The sequence below is a fragment of the Rosa chinensis genome, chromosome 1 (assembly GCF_002994745.2).
Source record: "Rosa chinensis cultivar Old Blush chromosome 1, RchiOBHm-V2, whole genome shotgun sequence".
NCBI lineage: Eukaryota > Viridiplantae > Streptophyta > Magnoliopsida > Rosales > Rosaceae > Rosa > Rosa chinensis.
Window position 1 is genome coordinate 61,640,448 of NC_037088.1, and position 26,584 is coordinate 61,667,031.

A 26,584-nucleotide genomic window follows, 5' to 3' on the forward strand; every position below is an offset into this window, starting at 1 on the left:
ATGGACCATAAGATAAAAAAAAAATTACATGCAAATAAAATGTATATACTGCCATCTTCTATGCATCATATAGCAAAAAAGCGAAAAAGATTAACACTACGCCTTTCATGCTCAACCCTCAAAGAAATTTTAATGAGAATAGGGGAAAAATAGCAACTGCATGCAACTATTAGTTTCTTATGTGTTAATAAGCATAGGGAAAGGCCATACTGGATTGCGAGAATAAGATATGAACGATACGAGCGCTGCAACTACAGGAATTGGTTTTGTTGCTGAGGAGAAAACTGCTTGGTGAAAAATTGGAAGGCTGGAAAATGTACCCTGGAAATAAACAAAACTGAACATCAGATTTCTACATAAAAGTGCTATAGATAATATCAACTGTCATACTATGATAAAGAGATATCTCTCACAGGTCCATATGGTTGACTCCTACATAGACACTCTAGGAAAGGGAAAAGAAGACCTGAGATTTTGTTATACAGTTCAGTGTTTGTTTGGTTGTCAATTTGTCATCATTAAACAAAGAAACAAAGAAAATCACAAATATAACATTAAAACTCTTTCAAATCACTACTATCTTACTTCCAAATTTACCTTAGAAAATTTGGAGAGCATGATGAAAAGAACATCTAGAACAGAACATATAGCCAGTTGTAAACCTTCAATCTCTGTTAGCTCAATAAGACGGCTGAAACATAGTCCCTACAGAAAAAATGTAGAACTGAAAATTTGACCGGAAAAGAACTGATTATGATAAGGGTGGAAGACATCTATGTAGGAGCATAAAAAGCTGGAAACCAATGGAAATTGTTGAGTGTATGTCTCCCATGTGTTTATCAATATTAAACTAGGCATAAGATCTCCTAAAACTTATGTCCAAAATTCTATCCAAACCTGTTTTGGTACTCGCAATGACAACGCACAACTGTATAGTTTATGAATAGAAAAAGAAATGTTTGAGCACAGATATAAAACCTTACAGTAGATTATTCACAGCAACTAAAATAGCATTCAAAATTTTGGATAGGAAGGATAAGTGGGCAATACTTTTTAGATTTCCGTAAGCATCTATCAGGGTATTGTATGTGATGGTGTTGGGTCTAATGTGCTGAATTTCCATATCTGAAAGCAGAGCCTGTACTTTGTCATGTGCAAAAACATGCAGGCAAGATTTTATGAGGATAGAATAGGTATGGACGTCAGGCTGGCAATCAGGAGTATTCTTCATCTGCTCAAGGAGGGAAAATGCTTTGTCAAAGAGACTGCTCCTACCATAGGCAGATATAAGAGCAGTATAAGGTTCATGGCTGACACCACAGCCTTCGTCAATCATAGCTTGAAAAAGCACCTCAGCTTTTTCTGGTTGTTTACATTTTCCTAGCATGACTATTAGCTTATTGTAAACACCAGGATTAACACCATTATATACATTCCTACATCAACTCATTAACTACGCGAAAATCGATCAAATGGAAAAACCTCAACCTAACCAAGCACATAGATTGCTTAAATCCTAGCATAGTAAATCCTTCAACCAAATGCAGAACAACTTAACAAGCACAACCCAGATAGAAATTTCAAACACCCAATTCTCGAAAACCAAGTCAGAATAAAACCAAGGTAAAAAGGAGTGACCTTGAGAGCAGACTCCCACCGCAGAGCAGTGATTCTCTCATGGAGGGCTTCGAGCACAATCCTCGGAAGCAGTCTCCTGGAGCCTTTCTTCTTCTCAATGTGGGATTCGGTAGCTTCTCTTCGCAAAAAGACCGAAATTGCTTTCCGATAAGCTATCTTCTTGTTGGTCTCCTCTTTTCTGTCCTTGGCCTCCTTATCTTTCAGCCTCTGAAGCTCTACTGCTTTTCTCTGTGTTACTGCCAGTGTAGCGTTGTTATCTGCACTGGTATTACTAGTGGGTTGAGCATGGGGCTTCGTCTGTGCCCGAAGAGTTGCTGGTTTGGTGGCCGGAGTTGCTGGCTTCGTCTAACCCAGCATAGCGCCGCCTCGTCGGCGTAGCACAGCACGTTCGCCTCCGCCGTCTTGGACACCGTCGTCTTCAGTATCTCTTCGATTGACCCTAGTTTGAAGTCGAGGAGGAGAGAGAAAGTGGATCTGGGGCACTCTATCTCCCCTGTCGCTGAAGAGGAAGATGAACAATCTAAGAGAATGGAACCCTAAGAACCCTAAATCTAAGAGAAACTCGCAATTACAAACAAACCCAATTCAATTTCGCAGAGGAGTTTGCCAGAAGACTAGGACGGAGGATGGAGGAGAGAGTAAACCAGTGACACAGAAGACAGGGTTTCGCGTTTTGTGAGAAGAGAGAGAGAGAGGCAATACGTGTATTGACAGAAGGAACTGACGAAGTAAATGAGACTATTGGTTCCAATTAAGTTGTTTAGTGGGAGACTTCGATTTGTTTCAAGTTTCTCCAACAACGGATAAATAAAGGACTGTTGTGTGAGTATATGATGACAAAGGCGGTTGGGAGGGAAAATTTGTTGCCTGTGTATAGATTTCATCAAATTAAAATTTGTCCGCGCGCGCTGTATTGCCTGTGCTTATATAGATTTCATCAAATTGAAATTTTTGCCGCCCGCTGCACCTTGCTTCCATGCTCAGACAACAGAACTGTGACTATTTGTTGTACAAATTTTTGCATCTTACATTAGGTGTACCTAGTACGATTTCTCAAACTTCATACAACATTTCGTTATACAACAGAAAATGAAAAACTGTTGTGTGTATAGTTCAAATTCCATTTTGATGAGCTCGTTCTGAGAGGGAATTATGTGCTCATTTCCCTCCATTCTAGACCTCACATTTACACAACAGAAAATTCTTAAATCTGTTGTGCAATATCTTCCAAAAAAAAAGTTTTCAATTTGCTTACATTCACACAACAGAAACATATTTGTACCGTTGTATGATAGAGTTTGTGTTAACACACAACAGCAGATTTTTGTTCTGTTGTGTGATGGGTGTTGTGTGATGCACTTTTTGTAGTAGTGTCAAGACCATTCTCAAACCACGGCTAAAACTAATTGTCCAAAATGATGAACAGGAATGGTTTATTGTTTTTGTATCCAAGGCACATCCAAACCAAGGTTCAAAATCTCTGCGATATATCCGATATATCCCCCGATATCTCCTTTTTTCGACGGACCGATATATTTATGGGGGTAAATATCTTATCTGTCACCGTTTCTGCGAAATTTCTCCGACATCGTCAAATATCCCCGATATATTAGATATTTGCGATATATCCCGATAAAGTGAAGAAATATCTGTAAAATTTGAGGTAAAAAAAAAAAAACTCAGTAATTCTCTACGTTATAAAAATAAAAAATAATGATTATATATATAGACTACGTTATAGTACTTCTAAAAAAAAATCAAACATATATAATATATATAAGTATATAACAAACTGCAACCGACAATTCTCTATTTTTCTCCCATTTTCTCCTCTTTTCTGTCGTCCCCTCCGGCCCTCCCCACCTTTTCTTCTCTTTTCAAATGGTTAATGTAGATTGTATGCTTTAGAGATGCAAAGGAATCATTTGGGTCAACCATAGCAAGAAAAACAAGAGAAACCAAAAATACAGGTTTGTGGTATATCCGTATATGTATACATTAAAACACACATATATAATTTCTTTAATAGAAAATGTTGATCTATTATAGTAGTAACTCATTGTAGTAGCTTTACAGCTGATTGGTGGACACAATTTGGGTATTCTGCACCAAACATGCAGAAAATTGCAATGCGTATTTTGGCACAAACGGCTTCTTCTTCTGCGTGTGAGAGAAATTGGAGTACATTTGCTATTATTCATACCAAGCAAAGGAACCGTTTGGCATATCAGAAGTTGGAAAAGCTTGTATACTGCTACTACAACATGAAGCTGCGGCTGCGAGATAAACAGGCAAAGAATAATGTGGTCAATGAAAACAACTATATAGATGTACTTCATGTTGCAAGCGATCCGCTTGATAATGGCATTGATCCACTTCATGATTGGATTATGTCTGCACACCTCGATGATGAAGCTGGAAGACCTCTTCCACAAGTTGTAGAAACTGCAACTAATGCTGGAATCAACGTAGAGAGAGTCTTATCTGAAGAAGTTGTTAAAAACCCAGAAGATAATTCAGATAGTGATGATGCGTGGGGTGGTACAGCAACTCCAAATAGTTCTGATGATGGTGGAGAGGGTGGAAGCCGAACAGGTGGTGGAGGTGAAAGATATGAATATGGACAATTTTCTGTGGATGAAGGCTTCCAATTTACCTGTGAAGGTAATTTTGATCATGCCACCCAAGATGAAGACCACGGAGTGAGAACAGCTGGTCATGGTGCTGAAGAGAAGACCTGATGTGGGAGGAGGACTAGAGGTGTAACTTATGATCAAAGTACTCCATCTGATGTTTCTTCAATTGCCTTAAGTTTTGACTCTATCAGTATAGACAAAGATCGCAGTGGGATCTCAAATGAATCTCATGAAGGCAACAATCAATTTGGTTTTGATGCTTATGGATATAATCAATATGGAGAAGTATATGATCAGTCATCTAGTTGGGTTCATCTTTATTATCCCCTTATAGGGGAAACAGTCGGCAGCTCTAAAGAGATCTATAACTATCATGTTCATCACTACAATTCGCACTATATGGGTCATATGTCTTGGTCTGATTATTGCATTTTTGTAGACCAGCGAGCGGCTTTTCAACCGCCTAGAGTCTCTTTTTAGATGTATATGAAGTTTACATTCATATGTATTTATATGTAGTTCTAAATTTCTAATAAATTGACTTTTTTCAAAAACGATATTTTCGTACACTGTATCCCCGATATATCCGATATCTCCCTTTTTCAAAGTACCGATAGATATGAAAATACCGATATTTAAAACCTTGATCCAAACAATGATCAAGCCACCAAATTGGCAAATAAAGTTTATGCCAAACTTGAAGTTGATTTTAGCTCCAAGAAGAGAGAGAGGTGAGCTAACTGTTTGTATAATTAGTGGATTTAGTAATATTGAGAAATTTGCACGTACTAATAATCACTGTGTATGATACCTTGCTAAAATTTTCTGCACGTGAAGCATATCTAAGTCCCCCCCCCCCCCCCCCCAGTTTGATGGTTTTCAAGAGCAATTGTTCTCAAGTGCTCTCCAATTTAGTTATATTGAGAAATTTGCACATATGAATGATCACTGTGTATGATAGCTTGCTAAAATTTAACTGCACCTTATATATAAGTATCTTACAAGAAAAAAACATGTGGCTTCCTCAGGTGCTGCAAATTCGACCTATATAGTGCTGAAGAAACCTTTTGGGAAGACTTGGAATCCAAGATAATGGAGTGCATCAGAAATACATTGGATAAACCACATGAGTTTTCTATCTAAAATCTAAATCAATTGTACCAAAAAGCTACCCAAAGAACTTGATATGCTCAACGAGATATTGATTTTGATGAAAGTGGAAATTACTCAAGTGAAGAGACTAGTGAAGAAATGGAGGATAATGAACATGATGGAGATGGTCCGGGAAGACAAGAAATGGAGGTGTTAAGAAATGCAATTGCACAAAGTCTAATGAATGCATCTACTTAGCATTTAGTTGCAAATTTCAAGTGACTTTAATATATTTTGTGTAATGGTTCCCGTTGACCTATGGTCGGGAAATTAATCCAAATATTCTAGACTTATTTTTGTGTAATAGTAAAACATAATATGCATATTGAAGAGTTTAAAGTAAATCTTTTATTCGGTCCAAGCAAGGGTACAAGAATAATACATGAGAAATTTTTTTAATTGGTATGGTTAAATAAAAAAAAAAAAAAATTATGTATTTTAGTAGCATATCTTAGCATGTATGACCATTTTGGTAATTATACTCATCCAAAGCACTTTTGTCTTGCAACTTACCAAACACCTAGAAATTGTTTTTCGTTCTCACAGCACTTTTAAAAACAGTTTACCAAACACCTCAGTTGATTCCTCTCACAGCAAGTTCGGAAGTGATTCATCTCACAGCAAGTTCGGAAGTGCTTCCCCTCACAGCACAGCAATCCCAAACTAAGCCTAAAAAAGGATGCGGACGGCCATTTTGGGAGGAGAGAAGAGAGATAGAATCAGTGTTATCCGAGTTCCGACTACGAGAGATTGGCTGGAGCTCGAGAACTGTCTAAGCCCGCATGTTTGCTCGCCGCCATGGCCTCAGCTCAAACCTTACTTGTTTTGGTCCAAATTTCAAGACTAGAGATTGATAACCCTTGATTGTGAGATTCCAAAATTTGAAGTTGCTCTAATTTTATTTTAGAGGTTGGAAATAGAAAATAGATGTCGGCACAAGTTTTAGCATTCCTACCATTTCTAATGAATTTTTTGGTTCCTAAACTATTTTTAATGTTTTTTTTTTACAATAGGTCAGTAAACGTTAATTGGTTGCCAAGAGTAGCAACTCACATGTCGACTTAGACCATCTCCAACGGAGTGGTCTTTTTCCATCTGGCAGCCCAACGTCTACTTTTGACTGTCCAAATTCCTCTTCAACCCATATGCCATTTACACGTGTATTTGACAATTTGAGGCTTTCTGTCAAATTTGACAGCCCAAACCTCATCTGTCTTTTTTTATATTATATTATTATTTCTCTCTCTTCTCCCTCTGCTTTCCCTTTTTCCTTCTCAGTTCTCACAGAACATCAAAATCCCTAAAATCCCTGAATAATCAAGAACATCAAAATCCATGATTAATCAAAAAAAGTTATTTCTACTATCTTCTTTCATCGACCTCATTCTCCACATCTGGGTCCTTAGCATCTCCATCATCGCCTGTTTAATTTACCAATTGGATGAATGATTTTGCAACAGCAATTTTGGATTGAGGGGCAGCACCCAGCACCCACAACGAAATCAAGACCAAGATCAACAATACCAGGGTTTGAAGGAACTCTTCGGCATAAGCCTGAGTTAATTGATTCTAAAGCTGGTTCTTGAAAATTTCAGGGTTGAATTGGGTTGAAGAAGATCCGCTTGACGACGGTGAAAAATCCATCATTGATCACTGAAAATCGTCTTTGACTCTCTTTCTTGATTTGCCTCTCCCTCTTTGTTAAGCCTCTACAACCCTACAGTTCTACACAACTCCTATTGCTACTCTCTTTCCATGGCTTCTTGAAGAGAAGAGATACAGAAGAAAAGAGATAGAGAAGAAAGAGAAAGTTAGTTTTATTATATTTTAGGGTAAATTACTATTCACACCCTGTACTTTGGGCGCGTCGACAGTTTATCATATTCGCTTTGTTGTGCTTGTGTAAATGAAGAACTTGAAAACGAATCTCTACCTACAAGAGTCGTCAGAGAAAAAGAAAGATGAATGGACCAGCAAAGAAGACGAAATAATATAAGAAAAGAACGAACAAAGCCAAATTCATAGACCAATAGCTCCATAACGGAATGAGGAGATGCACAGATCCACAATGGAAAAATATGTGTAATATACCCATATAGCATGACTGAGCGAGATAACACTTAACTTGATTTCTGAAAAAAAATTAAACACATAACATCCATGCAAGTGAAGCTAAGTATATCAAAACATGGTGTATGTTTTTCCAATATGTGGAAATCAATTTTTTTTTTGCAAATTATCAGAGACCATGAATTTTCACTCATAAATCAAAATCGTGGACTATAATACACCATTTTAAAGTCAAAGACACATGTTTATATTTTCTTACAAAAAACTGTCATTCAAATCATAAATTTTAAGTAATTTTAAAACTGACAAAACTCAAAAATCTTAACTCAAAATTTTTTTAAAAAAAATTCAAAATCAGAAAAATAAAAAAACCTGGTTGAGGTTTTTATGATCCATCACTTTAAAAGACTTTTGAAAATCATGGTTATTAGTTGTGAAATTATGGAGTAAAATTTTTTTAAGAAATAAAGGCCTAAACATAATTAGGCACTTTGATGAAAGTGTCACACGATAATTTCATATTTGGATTGTCTAAGTATATCACTAAACTAGTTATAAAACAACCAGGGTTGTTCTCTTTGGTCCGTAAAAACACGGGAGCTCTAGGGTTCGTAAAAAATAGGATTTGGTTCGTTTGCTTGTCCGGCGGCGCCCCCACTCTGACGGTGGCCTCTCGTCTCATCTGCGGGTGGTGGGTACTGCCGGACAGGTATGGTTGGTGGTGGTCAGCGGTGGGGCTATGGCAAGAAACTCTCTTTCATCTTATGACGGTGGCAACGGTGGCTTCATGGTTTCCAGTTTTTGTGGTCAGCAGCAAGTGAGGCCCTTGGTGGTCAGTCTGGGTGGCAGCGATGGGATCTAATCACACAGTTGCTTGGTTTGTGGAGGGCTGCTGCGCAGTGATTGGGGATGCATGGTTTGGTCGGTTCGATTGAAGTGCACGGTCAAAGTAGGTTTGGTGGGATTGGTTTGGCTGCGCTCGACGGGTCGCCAAAATTTGGGTTAATCTTGGAAGGGGACATCAATTTTGGAGGGGATTGAGAAAGTGGTTGGTGAGTATATGGATTTGGGGGAAACTTTGGCTGATCTGGAATTGATGTCCAGCGGGTATAAGTTCATACTGTTGGTGACTTTATGGGGTATGAGCAGGTTCTCTTCTCTAGTTGGAGTAATTGAAATTTTACAGAGTCATCCAATTTTTGTAATTTCTTGAATTAATGAATTTCTTCTATTCCTTTTTTTTTTTTTTAAAAGGTATATCACTAAACTAATCATGCCATTCAAATATATCCCATACTTCAATTGATAGTTAAAATTGAGAATGTGCTTAATATCCATTTAACAATTTTGAGTAACTCAATCGAGTCAATTTCAAACTAGTCCTTGGGTAGACAATAACAAGACAATACAGCTATACTATAGTATAGAGATGAACATGTTTCTTAGCCTCACCAACTTTAACTTTCTAAGCATTGTAAAGTTAAACCAAACCATTTTCTGTCAAACCAAACCATTTTTGTTCAAGTTAGGATCGAGTTTGGGTCGGGTCAAGATCCATATCTTTTTGAAAAGCCCAATAGATTGCTTTGCTGTGTAACCTAAAACCCCGGCGGCCCATTGAAGACTCATTCCACTCCAAACCCTAGCTCCCTTCTTCCTATAAAACCACACCCAAAAACCTCCTCTGCAGTCAAACCCTCATCCCCTCTCCTCCGCCTTTGGTACCTTCTACCCTTCATTCTTGGTCTCTCATTCTCCAAAACCCAGCAACTATCTTTTGTTTTTTCTTCTTCTGCAAAATTTTGAGAGAGAGAGCTGGCAGTGATGACCCAATAAATTCAAGCTCAACAGACCGGAATGCAGGCTTCTCTAATATTCTTAGAGATGTTTGCGTGTCGACAACCCCGCTGAACTGAGCCATCTCTCTCTGTTTTCTCCTCTTCAAAATTTCTTTACTTTCTTGAATGATTTGTCTTCGATCTTCAAAATTTCTATGCTTATCTGAATGATTTGTGTTTTCAAATCTGTGGGAAAGGAAAGTTTGCTATGAGGATAACAAGCTCCCTCTTCTGAGTATGGTTGAGGAAAATTGTTGGCAGAATCGAACCAATATACAATCGCCACCACTGAGTCAATCTTCCTTTCCCAGTTTTTCTATTTGTTTTTGTTTTTGTTTTGTGTGTTCTGTGCTTCTGAATCTAATTAGTGGTGTTTTGGTTAGATTGGGATGAAGCAAATATCAAATAATCCAACACTTGATCTGAGATATTCGTTATCGAGTGAAGCTAACTGATATCACTTCTGAATCTAATCTCATCTTGTGTTTTTGTAAATTAGTGAATCTGTGTTCACTGTGCTAATGTTTTACATCGTGTGATGAAAATGGAAATATCTTAGGACACCTTCCTACACAGTAATAATGTCTGCTGTGGATGAGAACAACTTTCCATTCTGATGATGATTCGAAATAATCTTTTTTCAAAATATGTTCTTTACATTTTGCATAATGATTTTTGTTTTCGACAAAAAAATTCTATCTTATCATGTTCTATTACTTGTATTTTGTTGGCTTGAAGACCGATCTGGTTCCTACGATATTTAAGATCCTGGAGGCTACAAAGTCTTGCACTCTCTTTACCTTTGGACGAGTTTTTGTGACAGAATATGGAAATGCAATTCTATTTTGATGTTGGTTCAATTTAAGTAACGAGTATTCCTGGGTTTGGAGGTTTATCAATCTAGCAGTTTCTCGAACAAAAATACAAAGTTGGATTGTTAAATGGCAATGCAAAGGGCAACGGAAATGTTGGAAGAGCACAACTAAGATGGAAAAGAGTTGAGCCACTTGTTAAGAATTGGTGCGTAACTGGATTAGACGATACTAATTGCTGTAAATCCAGTCTTTGTTAAAATTTGGATTTTGAATCCTCCTGAAATGAAGTTAGATGGGATTTTGAATCTTCTGAACTAGTATGACACTTATTGCCCAACCCTGCCTTGCCAAAAGGCCAAAAGTTGTCAGCAGTATATGCTCAACTTCCATTCGATTTTCTTCAAATGACATGACGGCTTTTGTTGCTATGGCAGTCGTCATCAATGGATAAATCTTTGATTACTTTCAGAATGTGCTCTATAACTGAGCTATCAGAGTTCAAAATTGAGTTTGACATAGCCTGCAAAAATATTTGGTCACAATTTAGGAGGGAAGAAACTATACGGCCTCTGTTTCCTTTCCTTTCAGTCTTTCTTTAATGCACTTCGGACTAGACCCTAAACCGTATTGATTGTTAAAAAACTTAAGTAGGTAGTGGATCACAGTGAGAATGCACCACAGTAACTGACCCCATATAACATGCAAAAATTCTAGCCCATATTTGAACTAGTTGCCTTTGCCATGCGCGGCATGTAATGCTTCACACTAGTACTGCTCTCCAGATTCCAGACAAAATACCGGACTAATCAAAACTTTCCATTCCTGCAACTTCCCCTAAACCTCAGCTCAATCATTCTTCAAATTTCCGGGAAGTGAAAGTGTGGTCCATTTGTAAATGAAGATATTTTCCCATCAACTGACTACCCCAGTTGCCACCTGCACTATAGTCACAGTGTTTCAAACTATCGAAATTCGATGTGCACCCTCAAATTTCTATCCAGATTTCCCGAGTTTCAGATCATTCATCCGTTGCACACGCGTCGCGATCATAGTCACTTCCTCAAAGGATTAGGATTAAAAGCAAGAATGAGGTAGTCAGAGTTAAAGAGGCACTGAACCACGATGGCACAATTTGATTAAAAGCAAATTGCAAGCAACTGGAGCTGTTTGGCTTGCTTGCTTACGTTTGCCTTGCTACCTCTCCTAGGTGGAATCAACTTTCTCATATACCAGATTTCTGCTTCTCCCATTTAGGCTTCCATTACATCCTATAACTTTAGCTCTAACTCGTACCAATTATGGTGCAATTACTGATTGCAAATTAAGTTGCTTTGTCATTCAAGATGTCGATCGCATGCGTCTTGACTCTTGAGTGTTTTGTTCATGTCGAAGCTAAGAATTGAGAGCGACTCTGGCTAATGGGTTTGTTATGTATGTAGAATAGGTATGAACAGAAACTATTTTGAATTTTGATGACTTCTCGTGACGAATTACGCAAGTGGATTTCACATCAAAAAGTATATACATTCTCCAAAAAATCTATGTCGATATTGGTTTTGACACATAAATCTTTCTATTTTTTATTAGTTGATCATTATCTTATGTTAAAAAAATGATTCAAAACGTTTCATTTTATAAATTATCAGTTATATATAATCACCATAAAATGAGAATTATTAGTTTTGTATAATTTCTTATTTGTTCGATATATTTGAGTGACTTTTTTTTTGCAATTTATATTGTAACACAAGGTACTAAATTAGCTATATTCACGGTATCAACTATTTTCAAAATAATGATGGAAACACTTTAACTATTAATTCATAAATTAAAATAAGAAGCGAGAAATACGAAATCTCATTTTCATCATTTGCCCCTCACTTGTTCATTTTCGGTTTCTATAGGTAAACCTATGATATTTTATCATAAAGCTTCAAAACAGAGATGATTATGAGGAGTTGTAATCAAGTCGGTGTGGTGCGAATTATCTTATAAGCTAACGTGTGCACTATATAGGCTTTCACATTATTAGTGAAATGTTAAGGTCCCGGTTGTGGATATCCACATCAAACCGCATTATAAATAGAGCACTACCAAGCATGCACAACTTACAAACTCACATGCAAAGCTTCCCAGCACAGCCTAAGAATTGAAAATGCAGCTCAATACATTTCAGTTCACCCTCTTCCTTTTCCTCTTCATCACCACCACCACTTGGGCTTCTGTTAGCGGTAGCGGCGGTGCTGCGGGCAGAAAGGTCATGTCCCGAGAAGCGTGGGAGACAGGGCCGACAAGTAGTGGTAGTGGCTCTGGCCATGGACCCAACTGGCAATATAGTTGGGGGTGGTGGAGTACTAGCCCGGGTGGTGGTTGGGGTTCTGGTTCTGGATCATCTGGTAGCAGGTCTGCTAATGGGTTTGGTAGGGGCTCAGGTTCTGGATATGGTTCGGGGTCTGGTGGTGGAGGAGGTGGTGGTGGTGGTGGTGGAGGAGGAGGAGGAGGAGGAGACAAAAACAACCATGGCTGAAACACTGCTGGCAAGTTCATGATCCGAGTGATATGATGATTTTATAAGCCTTTTATATTCCTGTATTGCTGTGTGTAACATTAATATGGTTATGACTCTGCTATGTAACATTTGCAGTGCTAGTAGTTTAAGTAGCAATCTATCTCTCTCATCATTATCATAAAGTAAAGCTTATGTCTCTGTCTAAGAAGATAATAGCGTTGATGGAGGTGTGGTTTTAACCATTTTTTCTTTATATAAAAAGCTACGCTTGAGACCTCTCCCCTGCTTCTTCCTTTTTTTTTTTTAACATCAGAATATAAACAATCATCACCATGATTCCTCTCCTCTGCTAATAAGGAAGAACAGAGTACAATCTGAAACAATGATGCAATGATTGAATAGTACTAAAACACAAGCATACATGGGTAGAAAGATTAGAAATAACAATGGAAACTTGTCAAAGTCTTGCTCTGTTTCAACTGAGATTAACCAGCTAGTTTGGTTCAAAAGAGAGCAACAAACACCTATCAGAGTGTTTTATACTAAGCTCCTGGTACTATATACATATATCCCAGTCTAAAAGTAGGTAGTCTACTTCTATATTCAAGCTCCTGGTACCACATACATACATCCCCAGTCCAAAAGTAGGTAGTCTACTTCTATACTCACTTGAAAGAGTTTGACTTGATTCTGAATGAGCTACAACAACAATTTGTACTCATATATATTCCTTCCACTAACCTTCATCAAAACATCCTCCTACACACTATATCAGCAGCAACAACAATTCTTCATCTTGGCATCACCATCACCATCTTAACTGTTGCAAACTGTGAGTTTTGGTTGACCCGAAATCCTCCTCAACGAAAATCTAAACACAAATTTACCATAAACCCCTCTTTCTCGCCAAAAATCATCAACAATGTAGAGACCATCATAAACATAACCAGATTCCTCCCGAAATTTATAGCTCCGGATTACCCTCACAGGATTTCCTGCTGCCTTGCTATTCATCAGTGCACGGTTTCCACGGTCGGGCTTTTGATCTATTGGTTCCCCTTTTGAAACCTTTGGATTTCCACCTTGACCTGTGTATATCATGACATCAGGTGATTCTGTCTCGTTCGCATAGCGGCCAGATTCAACAATACTTGTGGCAATCATTTCCCCGTCCTGTGTCATATAATCAATACCGCATTGAAAGTGACTATGAAGACCAACAATAGCTAATTCAGGTCTATACCGAAACTTGTCACCAACCTTCACTCCTGGAATGTCCCCTGTTTGTTTCTTTGTGTTGTTAACCCATTTATGTCTCTTCTTAAGATACATTGCTGCTTCAACATACAATTTCCAACCCTTTAGTCTGTTGAAATTAGCATCGCATTCTCCACCCATCTCACTCAAAGTCTCTTGATATGCAGCCAAAGCTTTCTTCACCTTGTTATGAGCTTTATCAACCACACTTGCAACACTCAACTTGTGACCAACAACACGCTGCTCGCATTCTTTATCCTTGACGTCTGGAACCAAACTCTTTTCTTGATATGCAGCCAAAGCTTTCTTCGCCTTGTTATGAGCTTTATCAACCACACTTGCAACACTCAACTTGTGACCAACAACACGCTGCTCGCATTCTTTAACGTCTGGAACCAAACTCTTCTCTTCAGCATCTTTCAAAGAAGAAACTACCGTCGGCCCACAACCTTTAGGAAAATCTCGAACAACATCAAGATCAACTCGAGGACTAGGCAGGGAGCAATTGTTCCTTGCTAATGTGTTCATATCTTCATCACCCTCTTCACATTCACTTGGCTGCACTGGAGCCACAAATCGTCCACAACCTTCAGGGAAATCTCGAACTGTATAACCTCTAGGCCTCTTAAAATTGGGGCGAAACCCATTTTCTTTTTCAGGTGTTTTCAATGTAACCATAATGCCTAGCTTCCAATAATTTCTCCCCAGAAAAAAAAAAAAAAAGAATCAACACCTGTGCAATAGAAAGTGGATCAACTACCCAGAATATCAAGTTACATTAAACACAAACAAAACGGCTAGAACATTCGAATAGATCTTCACAATCATCACAGACGTAAAACCCAGAACAAGACGCACATCATTAGTAACATACATAACTACAACTCATATCATTGCCCATGAAACCCATTAACCAAATGTTGAAACTCAATAAATCAGTGAAGAAAATGTACTGCAATCTCACTCATTGAAATTCAAGGAAAACAGATGGCTTATAAAGCCTTACAAAGAAGCTGAAAGGCAAACAGCACTAACTAGAAACATGGAGCATGATCCCCTTCTAGAAAAAGCAAATAGCAAATGGAACATGTAATCATGAATCAAGGAAAGTCCAAACCTACCGCACTACCCTTTTGAATAGGAATTATTAACACAAAACATATTTTGATAACTTTGGAAAACAAGCCTTGTCACCTCCAACACAAAAAGTGTACAACAAATAATTTGACACAAGATAGAAAGAAGAACACCTAGAAATATAGACACGGAAATATAATGAAGGCACAAAAACAATGAAAATGAAGAAAAATAAAGAAAAATTACCAGGTACAGTAGAAGTGTAGAACCTAAGAACTAGAACTACAGGTAGAAGTAGAAATGGAAGTAGAAGAGCCGGAAAGGAGCAGACAATAACATTTACATCATCAAAGAAGAAGAAGATCTTGGTTTTCCTTTTGGATATTTACAAGTGGGAGAGCAGAATCCTCTGTGAGTGTTCCTATAATAGGGAAGCGTGGGCTCGGGGTGAAACGTGTCGCCCGTCTGTAACGGGCGTGTCGCAACCCTAGCAGTTTCAGTGGCGGTTTGTATTTGAATATAAGACCTCTGGTTTGGGAGTTAATTACAAGATTGCCATCCTTTAACACTGAACAGAGTAAGGTTTGTGGTTTTGTTCGAACATTACTGGAATGGCAATTTGGTAATTAAATTTGATAGGCGGTGGTACAAAAGTAAATGAGCACAGAAGAATCTAGGGGAAATGTGAGAGACCGATCGTGGAAGAGTGGGGAGGAATCGAGTGTGTGTAGTTGTAAAATAGGGGGCGTACGCTCGTGGTTCATGTCCACTCGTCACGACTCACGACAGCGACTTCATGTTAGAACCGCCTGTTTTGAATTTCGGGATGGCATAGTGGGATAAATTAAGGCCTCCAATTTTCGATTCATTTACAAGATAATAATTCATTCAACTGTGTTCTCACCGCCAAACGCGACCTAAGTGGCCTGTGTTCTCACTGACAAACGCGACCTAACTCACCCAAGTCCTACACATCAAGTCATCAATGTACGCCTAAGTGTCTGGCCTAGTTGCTAATTCTAGCTGCTATTCTTATATATTTTGTCGAGTACTACTTTCTTTTTAGGAAAAATCGTTCGAGCAGTATCTGACTTTTTCCCCATTCTAAACTTCAGTACCTCACGTTCAGAAAATATCAGAACGGTACCTGAGGTTTTGACCCCGACCGAAGATTGGCACCTGGCGCCGTTAGCTCTGTTACAAAAATTAACAACTGAAGGATAATTTCGTCTTTTCATATCTTAATTCATTATTCTTTTATCTAAACTTTTTTTTTCTTTTCTATTTTTCTCTCTCTCCCCACTGTTCCTCTCTCTCGTCCCCATTCAAACCCAGAACTCTCTCTCTCTCTCTCTCTCTCGTCCTCTCTGGTCTATTCAAGTTTGGAGTCTTTGGACTACCCACTCTGCTATCAGTTTCCTCTATTTCTCTTCTCTGATTATGAATCTGTATCAGCTATCTTTCCTATCTATTTATTTCACACAAAAATCAAAATCCAAATCATATTCTGATTCAAGAACACAGTGGCCCAACAAATCACATTACCCAAATCTACCAATTATTCATTGAAACAATCAAAACCCAAAAAGCATAATCTTCAAAAGACAATAATTGCAAGTAAACTAAAACAGGAAGCTTGGAAACTTGCCGGAAATCCCAAAATTATTCTCCCCTTCGATTCTCTCTCATGTCTTATCATCTGGACAAACCAACACTATGGATAGGTCGGCGAGGTCAAAAGGAAGCTTTTGACACCAGTGAGACGCTATGACCAAGCTGGAATTGGAAAACTCGCCGGGGGACCCGGAGAAGTTTCCGGGCTTCTTCCTGCCTCCATCGCCAGTCGTTCGGAGCAGGGACGACCAAGCTCCAGTTAGTGACGCCGAGAGGAGTCAGACGTCAAGTGCTGGCCGAAAGTGGAGATACCATCGGTCTGGAGCCATCGTTACAAAACAGTCGAGACTGAGGTCGGTCTGGGATGTAATCTAGTGCTCCTCAAGCTGGTTCAACTTATATATACTCAAATCCAACGGTGATTAAAATCGATGCTCCAGATTAAACCGCCTCTAATTTCTATTTTTAATTATATTTTTGGATATTACCTGTTAACGTTAGTGATCCGTGGGATCTCTAGTTAGCTTTAGAGAGAGAGAGTGACACGAGATGTATAGTGGTTCGTCTCCCGCCTTAGCGGGAAACTACGTCCACTTGAATGTTATACTAGTGTGTTGAGCCTTGCGGCCCAAAGGAGGATTACAAAAGATGTAATGGGATTGGATTGGAATGGAATGAATGGTGTTTAAGTGGGAGGATAGTTCCTTTTATAGGTGAAGGAATGCTCTTCCTTTACATGGTTTTCGATGTGGGACAAGTAACCACACAATTCTAGCTAGTCCAAGAAGCATGTAGAAAGCCATGTTGTGGAGGCATCTTGGCAAGGGCGGGAACGTGGCTTCCCGGCGACGGATTTGCCTCTTCCTGATACCGTGGCGTAGCTTGAACATAGGGCTACAAGATGCAAGTAGCGGTTGGGCCTCACCATGGCTTGTGGGTGTCCCAAAGAGGGTGTTAATTATGCTTGGTGAGATAGCAAACTAGCCTTGCTAGTAGAGGTATCTACAAGTCCCCGAAGTCCCCAAGTAAGAGGAGTTTCTTGGTTGGGGAGTTATACACATGATGTCACCAAGCATAAGTAACCGGGCGGTACGGAGCCCCTACAAGTCCCCGAACTCCGTAAGCAAGAAGGGACTCGTTAACCTGCACAACAAAGACAAAAAATAGGCATATGTAGAATGCATATGTAGAATGCTCGTGGGTTGCCAGGGAGGCATGAGGGGAAGCTCGGGGTGCCGGGAAGGCATGAGCGGGAAGCTCGTGAGCGGAAGCTCGTGGGTGCCGGGAAGTCATGAGCGGAAAGCTTGTGAGCGGGAAACTCGGGGTTGCCAGGAAGGCATGAGCGGAAGCTCGTGGGTTGCCGGGGAGGCATGAGAGGAAGCTCGGGGTGCCGGGAAGGCATGAGCGGGAAGCTCGGGGTGCCGGGAAGGCATGAGCGGGAAGCTAGTGAGCGGAAGCTCAAGGGTTGCAGGGGAGGCATGAGCGGGAAGCTCGTGGGTGCCGGGAAGGCATGAGCGGAAGCTCGGGGTGCCGGGAAGGCATGAGCTGGAAGCTCAAGGGTTGTCGGGGAGGCATGAGCGGAAGCTCGGGATGTCGGGAAGGCATTAACGGGTAGCTCGAAGGTGATGCCCTGAGGCATGAGCGTGACCGTTGCTAATTATGTTGGGCTGTATGTACAAGTCCCCAAAGTCCCCAGTCAAGGAGGGTGTTCTTGCGGGTTGATACCAAAGCGTAGCTTTGTGCTGTATATCAAGCATAATTAGTTCGAGTGCGTCGTCCATCTAGAATTGTTAGAGCGAACGCTTTTGCCCTTTCGGGTGGGCCCCTGCTAGGCCCTGCGAGGAGCCCCCCACTCCTGGCTATAGACTTCCGGATGGTCAGAAAATTGTTTGATGAGGGGAGCTGCGCGGAGCAGAGGGTGTTGGGTAGCGAGCCTAATCTTAGATACCGAAGCGTCGGGGTTAACTGCCGGATCAATGGCTGCCGTGGGCTTTGTTAACTAGTCCCTAGCTGTTTTCTCGAAGGAGAAACTTGACTGCAATGCCCCGTAGCGGTCATTGTCATTATGAGGCGTTGCCTTACCGCCTGGCGGTTGGTTGAAAAATGATAAACACATAGGGCAAGTAATAAAATCTTGTTTGAGTGTCCCATACTTATTTAATTTTGCAATTAAAATAGAAGCATGGCTTATGTGTATAGCATGTACTTGTAATGTGGATGCTAATATCATTTTTGCATTTTTGTAGATATGCTAATGGATCATTGAGATCGGTATGTGAAGCATGGCATATCTAGTACGTGAGATCTAGAAAGTGTTGCCAAATCTACGAAATGTTGTTGGCATGCTTAAAAGTTATGGAAGCATGTAAAGATATATCAAGTGTGATATTCTATAAGTATGCTTAGAAGTAGTAAAAGCATGGTATTGGCATGGCGGTAGCTCAAATTGAAAGAGCGTAAAAGATAAGATATAATGACTTATCTTATGCCGAGCATGACGGTCCATTTCATCGGCGAAGCACCATAGTAGAAAGCTAATGATTTCATAGACTGAAACGATGCTTGTGCCTCCTTAACATAAGAGAAATGATTGGTAATCAATCCATGTAGTTTAATTGATTAAACATGTGTATATGTAGCCTCGTGTTATGATGTTAAAAATGCTACAACTCTACGCAATTGTTATCTCATATACACGGACAACGTCAATTTACGGTTACACGCTTGAATTTTGTAAGCATGGCCATGTGGAAATTTGTACTTTATTTGAATCATGTGAAGCAAAAATCTGAGACCGTCCGATGTCAATCGAACGGTGACTGACCAAATAATATTTGGTCAGTAGGTGACCAGATGATCATGACTGTCTTAGGTATTGTGCGGTCCAAATCTGTGACCAAACATCACTGATTATCAAGGATAATTAACGAACTCACAGTAAGGCCATGCCCATGAGGTTAATAAAATATGTGTAGCATGTGCACATACAAAGTAGTAAGGTGTTTCATGGTATGTGAGATGAATTTGTCATGGCATAGATGCATGTGATAAAGATGATTACAAGTATTGCATGGCAACAAGTAATCGATTAAATGTTCATGCACATGTCTGTCTTAAAATTTCAAATTGACAATGACATCCTGACATCTTGTAGTGTAATTTATAATAAGATGGTACACTGACAAGTGCTAAACATAACGTTATGAGCTGCCATATAGTACCTTGGATTCATGATAATGACCATACGCCCTAGTTGTGCAGTGGGTTATGTATAAAGAATATGTTTAAAGTAGCTAAGTTGTGTGTTCCATCTGTGCAAACATAGCCACGTGTATGATGTTTCTAATACATGGCATTGGATCAGAGCCTAGCAAGGCATGCATATAATTGAAACCGACAAACAGGTCTGTCACTTGCATGCAATATATTATGATATCGTGTTTGGGAGATACTGATAAATTATAAGTGGCTACTGGCCACGGCTCTGCTAGGCACATGGTATTCGCATCAGATAAGGAGAGATTAAGACTTATCTCGCTATTTTTCAGTTTGGTTATGAACGAAGTCCGATGAGATCAGGTGCTTAAATCAATATGTTCGAATTAGCCCCATTGAGCAGACACGCGAGGCGGGCTCTGAGATGGATCGAATTGGCGGCTGTTCCAAATTGCAGCAGCAAACCAGATTTGAGGTAGCAGATCCCCCGTTTCTGTTTTTGCAAGGTAATAAGTGTCCAGCGGTAGTGAAGCTCGGCGCTGATGCCCATCGGAGGAGAAATCTGATCGAAGGAGAAAACTCGGCAGTGGAGCAGCTCAGCGGAGGAGAGGTTAGGCTGAGCGGAGCTCAGATACTGGAGGAGAGCTGAGCGGTGGCTCCTGGCGGACTGGGTTGTCGTTGATCGAGCCGAGATGGTGCCAGCGGAGGAAGTTGGGCGGTGGTGATGGAGTTTGACCAGTGGTGCTACTCGGCGGAGCGCAGTAGTGAACCTCGGTCAGCGGTGAAGGGTGAAACCCAGTGTTGAAGTTTAGCGGAGGATCTCAGTGATGGATCCCGGCGGAGCGGAGCTCGATTTGGTCAGCGGAGCTTGTCCGCTAAGCTTTGGTAAGCGGAGCTTGTCCATGGCCGGCGGAGGCAGGCTAGCGGAGATAGTCTAGCGGAGTGGAGCTCATTGCTCGGCGGAGACCACCCAGGTGTGAAGCCCAGTGGAGGAGGACGTCAGCGGGGGTTGCTCAGCGGTGAAGGTCAGCGGTGCCGCTGATGGATATCTACCTGAGCTTTGTTTCCTGCTGACGAAGCCTAGCGGAGAAGTTTCCGCTGATGAAGCTTAGCGGAGGAGGCTATGCACGGTGGGTCAAGATGGTCAGCGGAGGAGAGTTCAGCGGTGGAGCAGCTCGGCGGAGCGGGGCTCGTTGATGGAGCCTGTCCTCTAAGCTTTGGTTAGCCGTGATCTGTCCATGGCTGGCGGAGGAGCTTGGTCAGCAGAGTGTTGTCCAGCGGGTCAGTGTGAACTGTGGCCAGCGGAGGCGGAGCTATTGGTGAAGTTCGGCGGTGCTGCCCAGCGGTAGTGAGGCTGGTGGAACGGAGCATTTGGCCGGCGAAGGTTTGGCCAGCGGAGGTTTGGAACTCAATGAAGCAGAGGTGCTCGACGGTGGAGCAGTTTTGGCAGTCGGTTTTGAGGCTGGCGGAGGTTTTGCCGCCGGTTTCTCCTAGCGGTGTTGTAGCTAGCTGACCTGGTGCTCAGCGGAGAGTTGGTGGTTGTGCTTGCTGGTAGGCTGGCCGGAGTTGCTGGCGGTAGGCTCTAGCGGAGGAATATGCTAGCGGATGTTTGGCGGAGGCTTGGCTCGCTAGCGGATCGGAGGTTGGCTAGCGGAAGAAGTGCCGCTGATGGTGCTCTGGCGGAGCAGTTGAGCGGAGTCCGCGGAGCTTTGCCGCTTGTGGTACTGAGCGGATTCTTGGCTGCTGGTGGTGCAAGTTTGGTGTTGCCGCTGAACCAGTGTGGCGGTGCCGTTGATGATGATTGAAGAGTGTTGGTGTCCATAGCAAATCTCTGGTTGTCCAGAGAAGATTTGACCTCAATTTTTTTTTTATTTTTTTTATTTTTATTTTTTTTGTAGTTGGCGTTGACCAAAAGTTGATCAAGCCTTGATGGGCGTTGACTTTGCCTACGGGCGTTGACCGACCCCGCCGGGCGTTGACCAGCCATGTTGGGTGTTGACCGGCCCCAATTTGATGTTGAATGAGCGTTGACTCGACATTTTCGGGTCAAAGTTCGTGGTAGGTGACGAAGCCTTTGTGCTGGCTTCCCACAAACGGCGCCAATGTTAACGTTAGTGATCCGTGGGATCTCTAGTTAGCTTTAGAGAGAGAGAGTGACACGAGATGTATAGTGGTTCGTCTCCCGCCTTAGCGGGAAACTACGTCCACTTTAATGTTATACCATGTGTTGAGCCTTGCGGCCCAAAGGAGGATTACAAAAGATGTAATGGGATTGGATTGGAATGGAATGAATGGTGTTTAAGTGGGAGGAGAGTTCCTTTTATAGGTGAAGGAATGCTCTTCCTTTACATGGTTTTCGATGTGGGACAAGCAACCACACAATTCTAGCTAGTCCAAGAAGCATGTAGAAAGCCATGTTGTGGAGGCTTGGCAAGGGCGAGAACGTGGCTTCCCGGCGACGGATTTGCCTCTTCCGGATACCGTGGCGTAGCCTGAATATAGGGCTACAAGATGCAAGTAGCGGTTAGGCCTCACCATGGCTTGTGGGTGTCCCAAAGAGGGTGTTAATTATGCTTGGTGAGATAGCAAACTAGCCTTGCTAGTAGAGGTATCTACATTACCAAACTTCCAAAAATTATTAAAAATAGCTCGGGTGTACAAAAAAAATCCTCTAAAAATTCTACAATCTTGAAACAACATCTAGTTTAATCGTACGGGTTCAAAAGATAAAATTTGGCAACCAAAAATTTAAATAATTTTTCAAAACTAATAGAATTTTTTTTATTATATAAAAAAAATCAAGAAAACAAAAACTAAAGGGTAAATTGATCATTTAATGATTAAAATATGCCAACCATCAGTTTTTGTAACAGAGATAACGGCACCAGGTACCAATCTTCGGTCGGGGTCAAAACCTCAGGTACCGTTCTGATATTTTCTGAACGTGAGGTACAGAAGTTTAGAATGGGGAAAAGATCAGGTACTGTATGGACGATTTTCCCTTCTTTTTACACTATTTATTCTTAGAAAATACAGTATAAAATTTCTATTTTTTATTCAAAATATATTTGGTATATGTTATATTCAACTTGAACATCATATTCAGGGAAGAAAAAAAAACTTAAGCCCACTATTTACACACACACAAACTGTTAACTTGAAAATTTATAAATTTAATGATATCATAAGTATTAAAACGAGTTAGTCCATTAATAAGGCACTATGCGGCTGTTTGAACTCAAAATGAGCATTTTGGCATGACAAGGCGTGTCTTGGAGAAATTGAGCAACTATCAGTGGCTCAAGCTATATATTGTCGACAATTTCGAAATATATTATTTAGAGCCTAAATAAAACCTACTTGCAGAATTATGAAAGATTATGCGAGCTACAAGAAAAGGAAATGATGGAAGCATGAAAATGAAAATTCAACTTTAGCACATTTTCCTACTTCGGCTAGGAGAAACCGAGCTAAACAAAGAAGGAGAGGCGGCAGACTAACCACACGAAATCCAAATGACCTAAAACTTTCCATATTCATTCTAGACATCCCAAGTATCATTTCTTATAAATAGTGCAAGAGCTAGTTTGGAGTAGAAAATCTTCAAACAATCAGTCCAGTTTTCTGAAAGACAAAACTGGAAAACCGGACCTACAAGAAGTCCAGCAGCGTTTCCGGCCCAACCACATGTAAGTAAACTCTGAAATTTTACCAGAATGATCTACACTCATGGTGGATCATCTGATATGAAGAAGCTGAAGGCCCATTCTGAATTATTGGTGGAGATATAATTGAAGGAATAAAGGAGCAGAAAGTGACTCAAAACCACTCCAAAATTTATCATTTTCAACTCCATTTAGTGCTCCACTATCTCATTTGTTTAAGGCCAACTAATATGGCTTGGTAGCCTATATATAGAGGCTACAACAAGTAACAACGCACACAATTCATCAACAACAATCTCTACGATTATCCAAGCCTCTCCAGAACAACCCCTCTCATTCTCTTACCGCTGACCACACTCCAGTCCCAGAATCCTCAGGAGCTAACTGTCAGTACCACCAAACCCTCTGTTAATTTGCTTCAGTCCTAGTCTCCTCAGGAGCCGACTGTAGTACTTCGACCACAACAGTTACGGAACCAGCCAAGCAAGGGTAACGCCCTCGGAAACCAACCAAGCTAAAGTCACGTTTTAGCAAGTTCTCCTCACTTCCCAGTGGTTTTCGCTCTGCTCGATCTACGACGTCGAGTATCGATTGTGATTTTGAAGAAGCTCAGCAAAATTCTTGGCCCCGAGGCACAAAGAATCCCACGATGAGGTTGGTGCTCTCCTCGTCCACAATCCCTTGAAAGAAGTCAAGTTAAGGGACACCCCCGATGACCACACCTGAACGGTGCTAGCACGCCCACGCAAGAAAAGAGACTGTTAACAAGAAAAACTGGAGCCAAACAACGGCCTTTAGCAATACTATCCAATCATAACTAAGTTTGACGGCCTTTAGCAATACTATCCAATCATAACTAAGTTTGATTTTAACTTGAAAATTTATAAATTTAATGATATCATAAGTATTAAATGCGAGTTAGTCTATTAATAAGGCAATATGCAGCCTTTAGCAATACTATCCAATTATAACTAAGTTTGATTTTCACAATTTTTACTTATTTTCTTTATTTATAAGTGTTTTGAGGTCACATTTAGATGTATACTAATTGCTGATTTTGAAAATAACAATATTCTTTGATGAAACAATGCCTATAACGAAAAGGGTGTAAGATCAAAGGCATAACACTCTCCACTCCTCTCTAAACAGCTTGTTCAAAAACCAAGAAAATCCATCAATTTATGAAGAACTATATCAAAAATAGAAAACTAAAAACAGAGGGCAGAGGCCTTAGCTAGAGTCCAAGGTTAGGACTATTGGCTTGATAAATTTGATGGAGAGAGCCACTACTGAGCTGTAGCATTTGTGTTTGACCCCTTGATTTACTCTAGAAATGGAAATTTTGTAGTTAATTCTGACAGTTGATGGTTTCTTATTATGCCCTTCTGGATAGGCTGGTAATAAAGGAATTGACATGCAACGTGGACCAGGCCACAACTGCTTCGCTCCTACTAGATCGTCGCCACTATTCTTGTCAGATATTCACCATTGCATTTTTTTAAAGGGATTTGGAACCCAGCCTATTTGGGAGGCTTAGCCCCACACCCGATTATATTTATTGAATTAATACTTTGCAACTGGGGGGGGGGGGAACATAGTATCTGAACCCCGTGCTACATTAGAAAGATTACAAACATCCCCATAGAGAACATCCCGAATAATAACATGAGTCTCATCTAATCATACATCAGAAATATAATTAAAACTAGCAAGGTGCGCTAACCTGTTGGCTACACCATTTGCTTCACGAAAGATATGACTAACCTGACTTGAGTGAAAAGATGTCAAATATGACTTACAATCATCGATAATACGCCCAATGTTAGATCTATCTTCCACCTCACGTTGTAGAGTAGTAACAACAAGGGAAGAATCACTCTCAATATCAATAACGATCATGTCCTGATGGATCGCCAATAAAATCCCAGTCTACATGCTTCAGCCTCCATATGTAAAGCAGATGAAGCATGTGGGAAATACCTAGCCAGAGCTGACAAACACATCCCATTTTCATCACGTATCACAACTCCCACTCCACCATCACCATAATCAGCCTGGTAACTCCCATCCACATTCACTTTCACCATTGCATATTGAAGTAGGAATAAATTATGTAACCAAAAAAAAAAGTAGGAGAAATTATAAGGTAAATCTTGAATTATTGAGCATTTTGACCAATCCTATTAGTCTAAGTAGTGTATGTCAATGCTAATTTGATTCAAAATTATTTAGTTATAAGAGATAATGTTGTAATAATGTAATATTAAACTAAATTTTATATGTATATGATATATCGTGTCACGAAATCTATCCACGACACATTTTTACTAATAACAAATTACATATAAGTTATTGACAAAAGATGACTTAACAAATACATCATTTACAGATTGAATTAAACATATAAGGACTAAATCATACAAATAAGGACAATGTACTCTCCACTTGCCACATGTCATGAGTTAATTTACTTTTTTCCCTTTAACTACTTTTTTGACTTCTAATCCCTTTATAACGATTAAATTTTACAAATAAGGACAATCTTCTATCCACTTGCCACATGTCATGAGTTCATTTAATTTTTTATCCTTAATTACTTATTTTGAGTTCTAATCTCTTTATGTTACCTTTTTTTTTACTGAGAATAATCCCTTTATGTTATTTCTAAAAAAAAAAAAAAGACTCTTCCTTTTACACTTTGCTAAGAGAGAGGATCTCAGAGCTCTTCGTCAAACTTCTTTTTCTTCTTTATTGCTGAAAGTGTCCTTGGTTCAGTAGCAGCTTCATTTCCAATAGTAGGAGCAGTAGCAGGAGCAATTTTCTTGTTTATTGTTGAACGTGTCCTTGGTTCAGTAGCAGCTTCATTTGCAATAGTATGAGCAGTAGCAGTCGTAGGATTCTTTTTCTTCTTTATTGCTGAACATGTCATTGGTTCAGTAGCAGCTTCATTTGCAGTAGCAGTAGCAGGATTCTTTTTCTTCTTTATTGCTGACTTGGTTCATAAACTTTCGCAAGTGTACGAATCGTTGTCAAGTAAGGGAAATATTGAGCCCAAAGATTATCGTACCACGGGGATTAGTGGCTAACCCACAATCCT

The 26,584-nt window shown here is 40.2% G+C and overlaps 2 protein-coding genes and 3 non-coding genes across 5 annotated transcripts; 4 read left to right on the top strand and 1 right to left on the bottom strand.

Moving 5' to 3' along the window:
• Positions 1-9,310: 9,310 nt before the first annotated feature.
• Positions 9,311-9,418, top strand: LOC112183194. Its single transcript, XR_002929784.1, has one exon. It is a non-coding gene; the product is annotated as a small nucleolar RNA Z107/R87 (small nucleolar RNA).
• A 114-nt stretch (positions 9,419-9,532) lies between these two features.
• Positions 9,533-9,630, top strand: LOC112183150. Its single transcript, XR_002929744.1, has one exon. It is a non-coding gene; the product is annotated as a small nucleolar RNA R30/Z108 (small nucleolar RNA).
• Positions 9,631-9,714: 84 nt separating this feature from the next.
• On the top strand, positions 9,715-9,807 carry LOC112183201. The gene has a single exon (XR_002929791.1). It is a non-coding gene; the product is annotated as a small nucleolar RNA snoR31 (small nucleolar RNA).
• A 2,431-nt stretch (positions 9,808-12,238) lies between these two features.
• Positions 12,239-12,934, top strand: LOC112175722 (putative glycine-rich cell wall structural protein 1). The gene has a single exon (XM_024313451.2). The coding sequence runs from the start codon at positions 12,305-12,307 to the stop codon at positions 12,674-12,676; it is 372 nt and encodes a 123-aa protein (XP_024169219.1). The 5' UTR covers positions 12,239-12,304; the 3' UTR covers positions 12,677-12,934.
• Positions 12,935-13,099: 165 nt separating this feature from the next.
• On the bottom strand, positions 13,100-15,276 carry LOC112195888 (histone-lysine N-methyltransferase, H3 lysine-9 specific SUVH5). The gene is made up of 2 exons (XM_024336121.2): positions 14,228-15,276; positions 13,100-14,098 (listed from the first exon to the last, which is right to left on the bottom strand). The coding sequence occupies exons 1-2, from the start codon at positions 14,591-14,593 to the stop codon at positions 13,475-13,477; spliced, it is 990 nt and encodes a 329-aa protein (XP_024191889.1). The 5' UTR covers positions 14,594-15,276; the 3' UTR covers positions 13,100-13,474.
• Between the last annotated feature and the right edge of the window lie 11,308 nt (positions 15,277-26,584).

Excerpts from the sequence above, each read along its gene's own strand:
- LOC112175722 (XM_024313451.2), top strand. The coding sequence starts at position 12,305 with ATGCAGCTCAATACATTTCAGTTCACCCTCTTCCTTTTCCTCTTCATC.
- LOC112195888 (XM_024336121.2), bottom strand. The coding sequence starts at position 14,593 with ATGGTTACATTGAAAACACCTGAAAAAGAAAATGGGTTTCGCCCCAAT. Across the intron at positions 14,099-14,227 it reads TTGATAAAGCTCATAACAAG|GTGAAGAAAGCTTTGGCTGC; the intron begins GCGAAGAAAGCT and ends GCTCATAACAAG.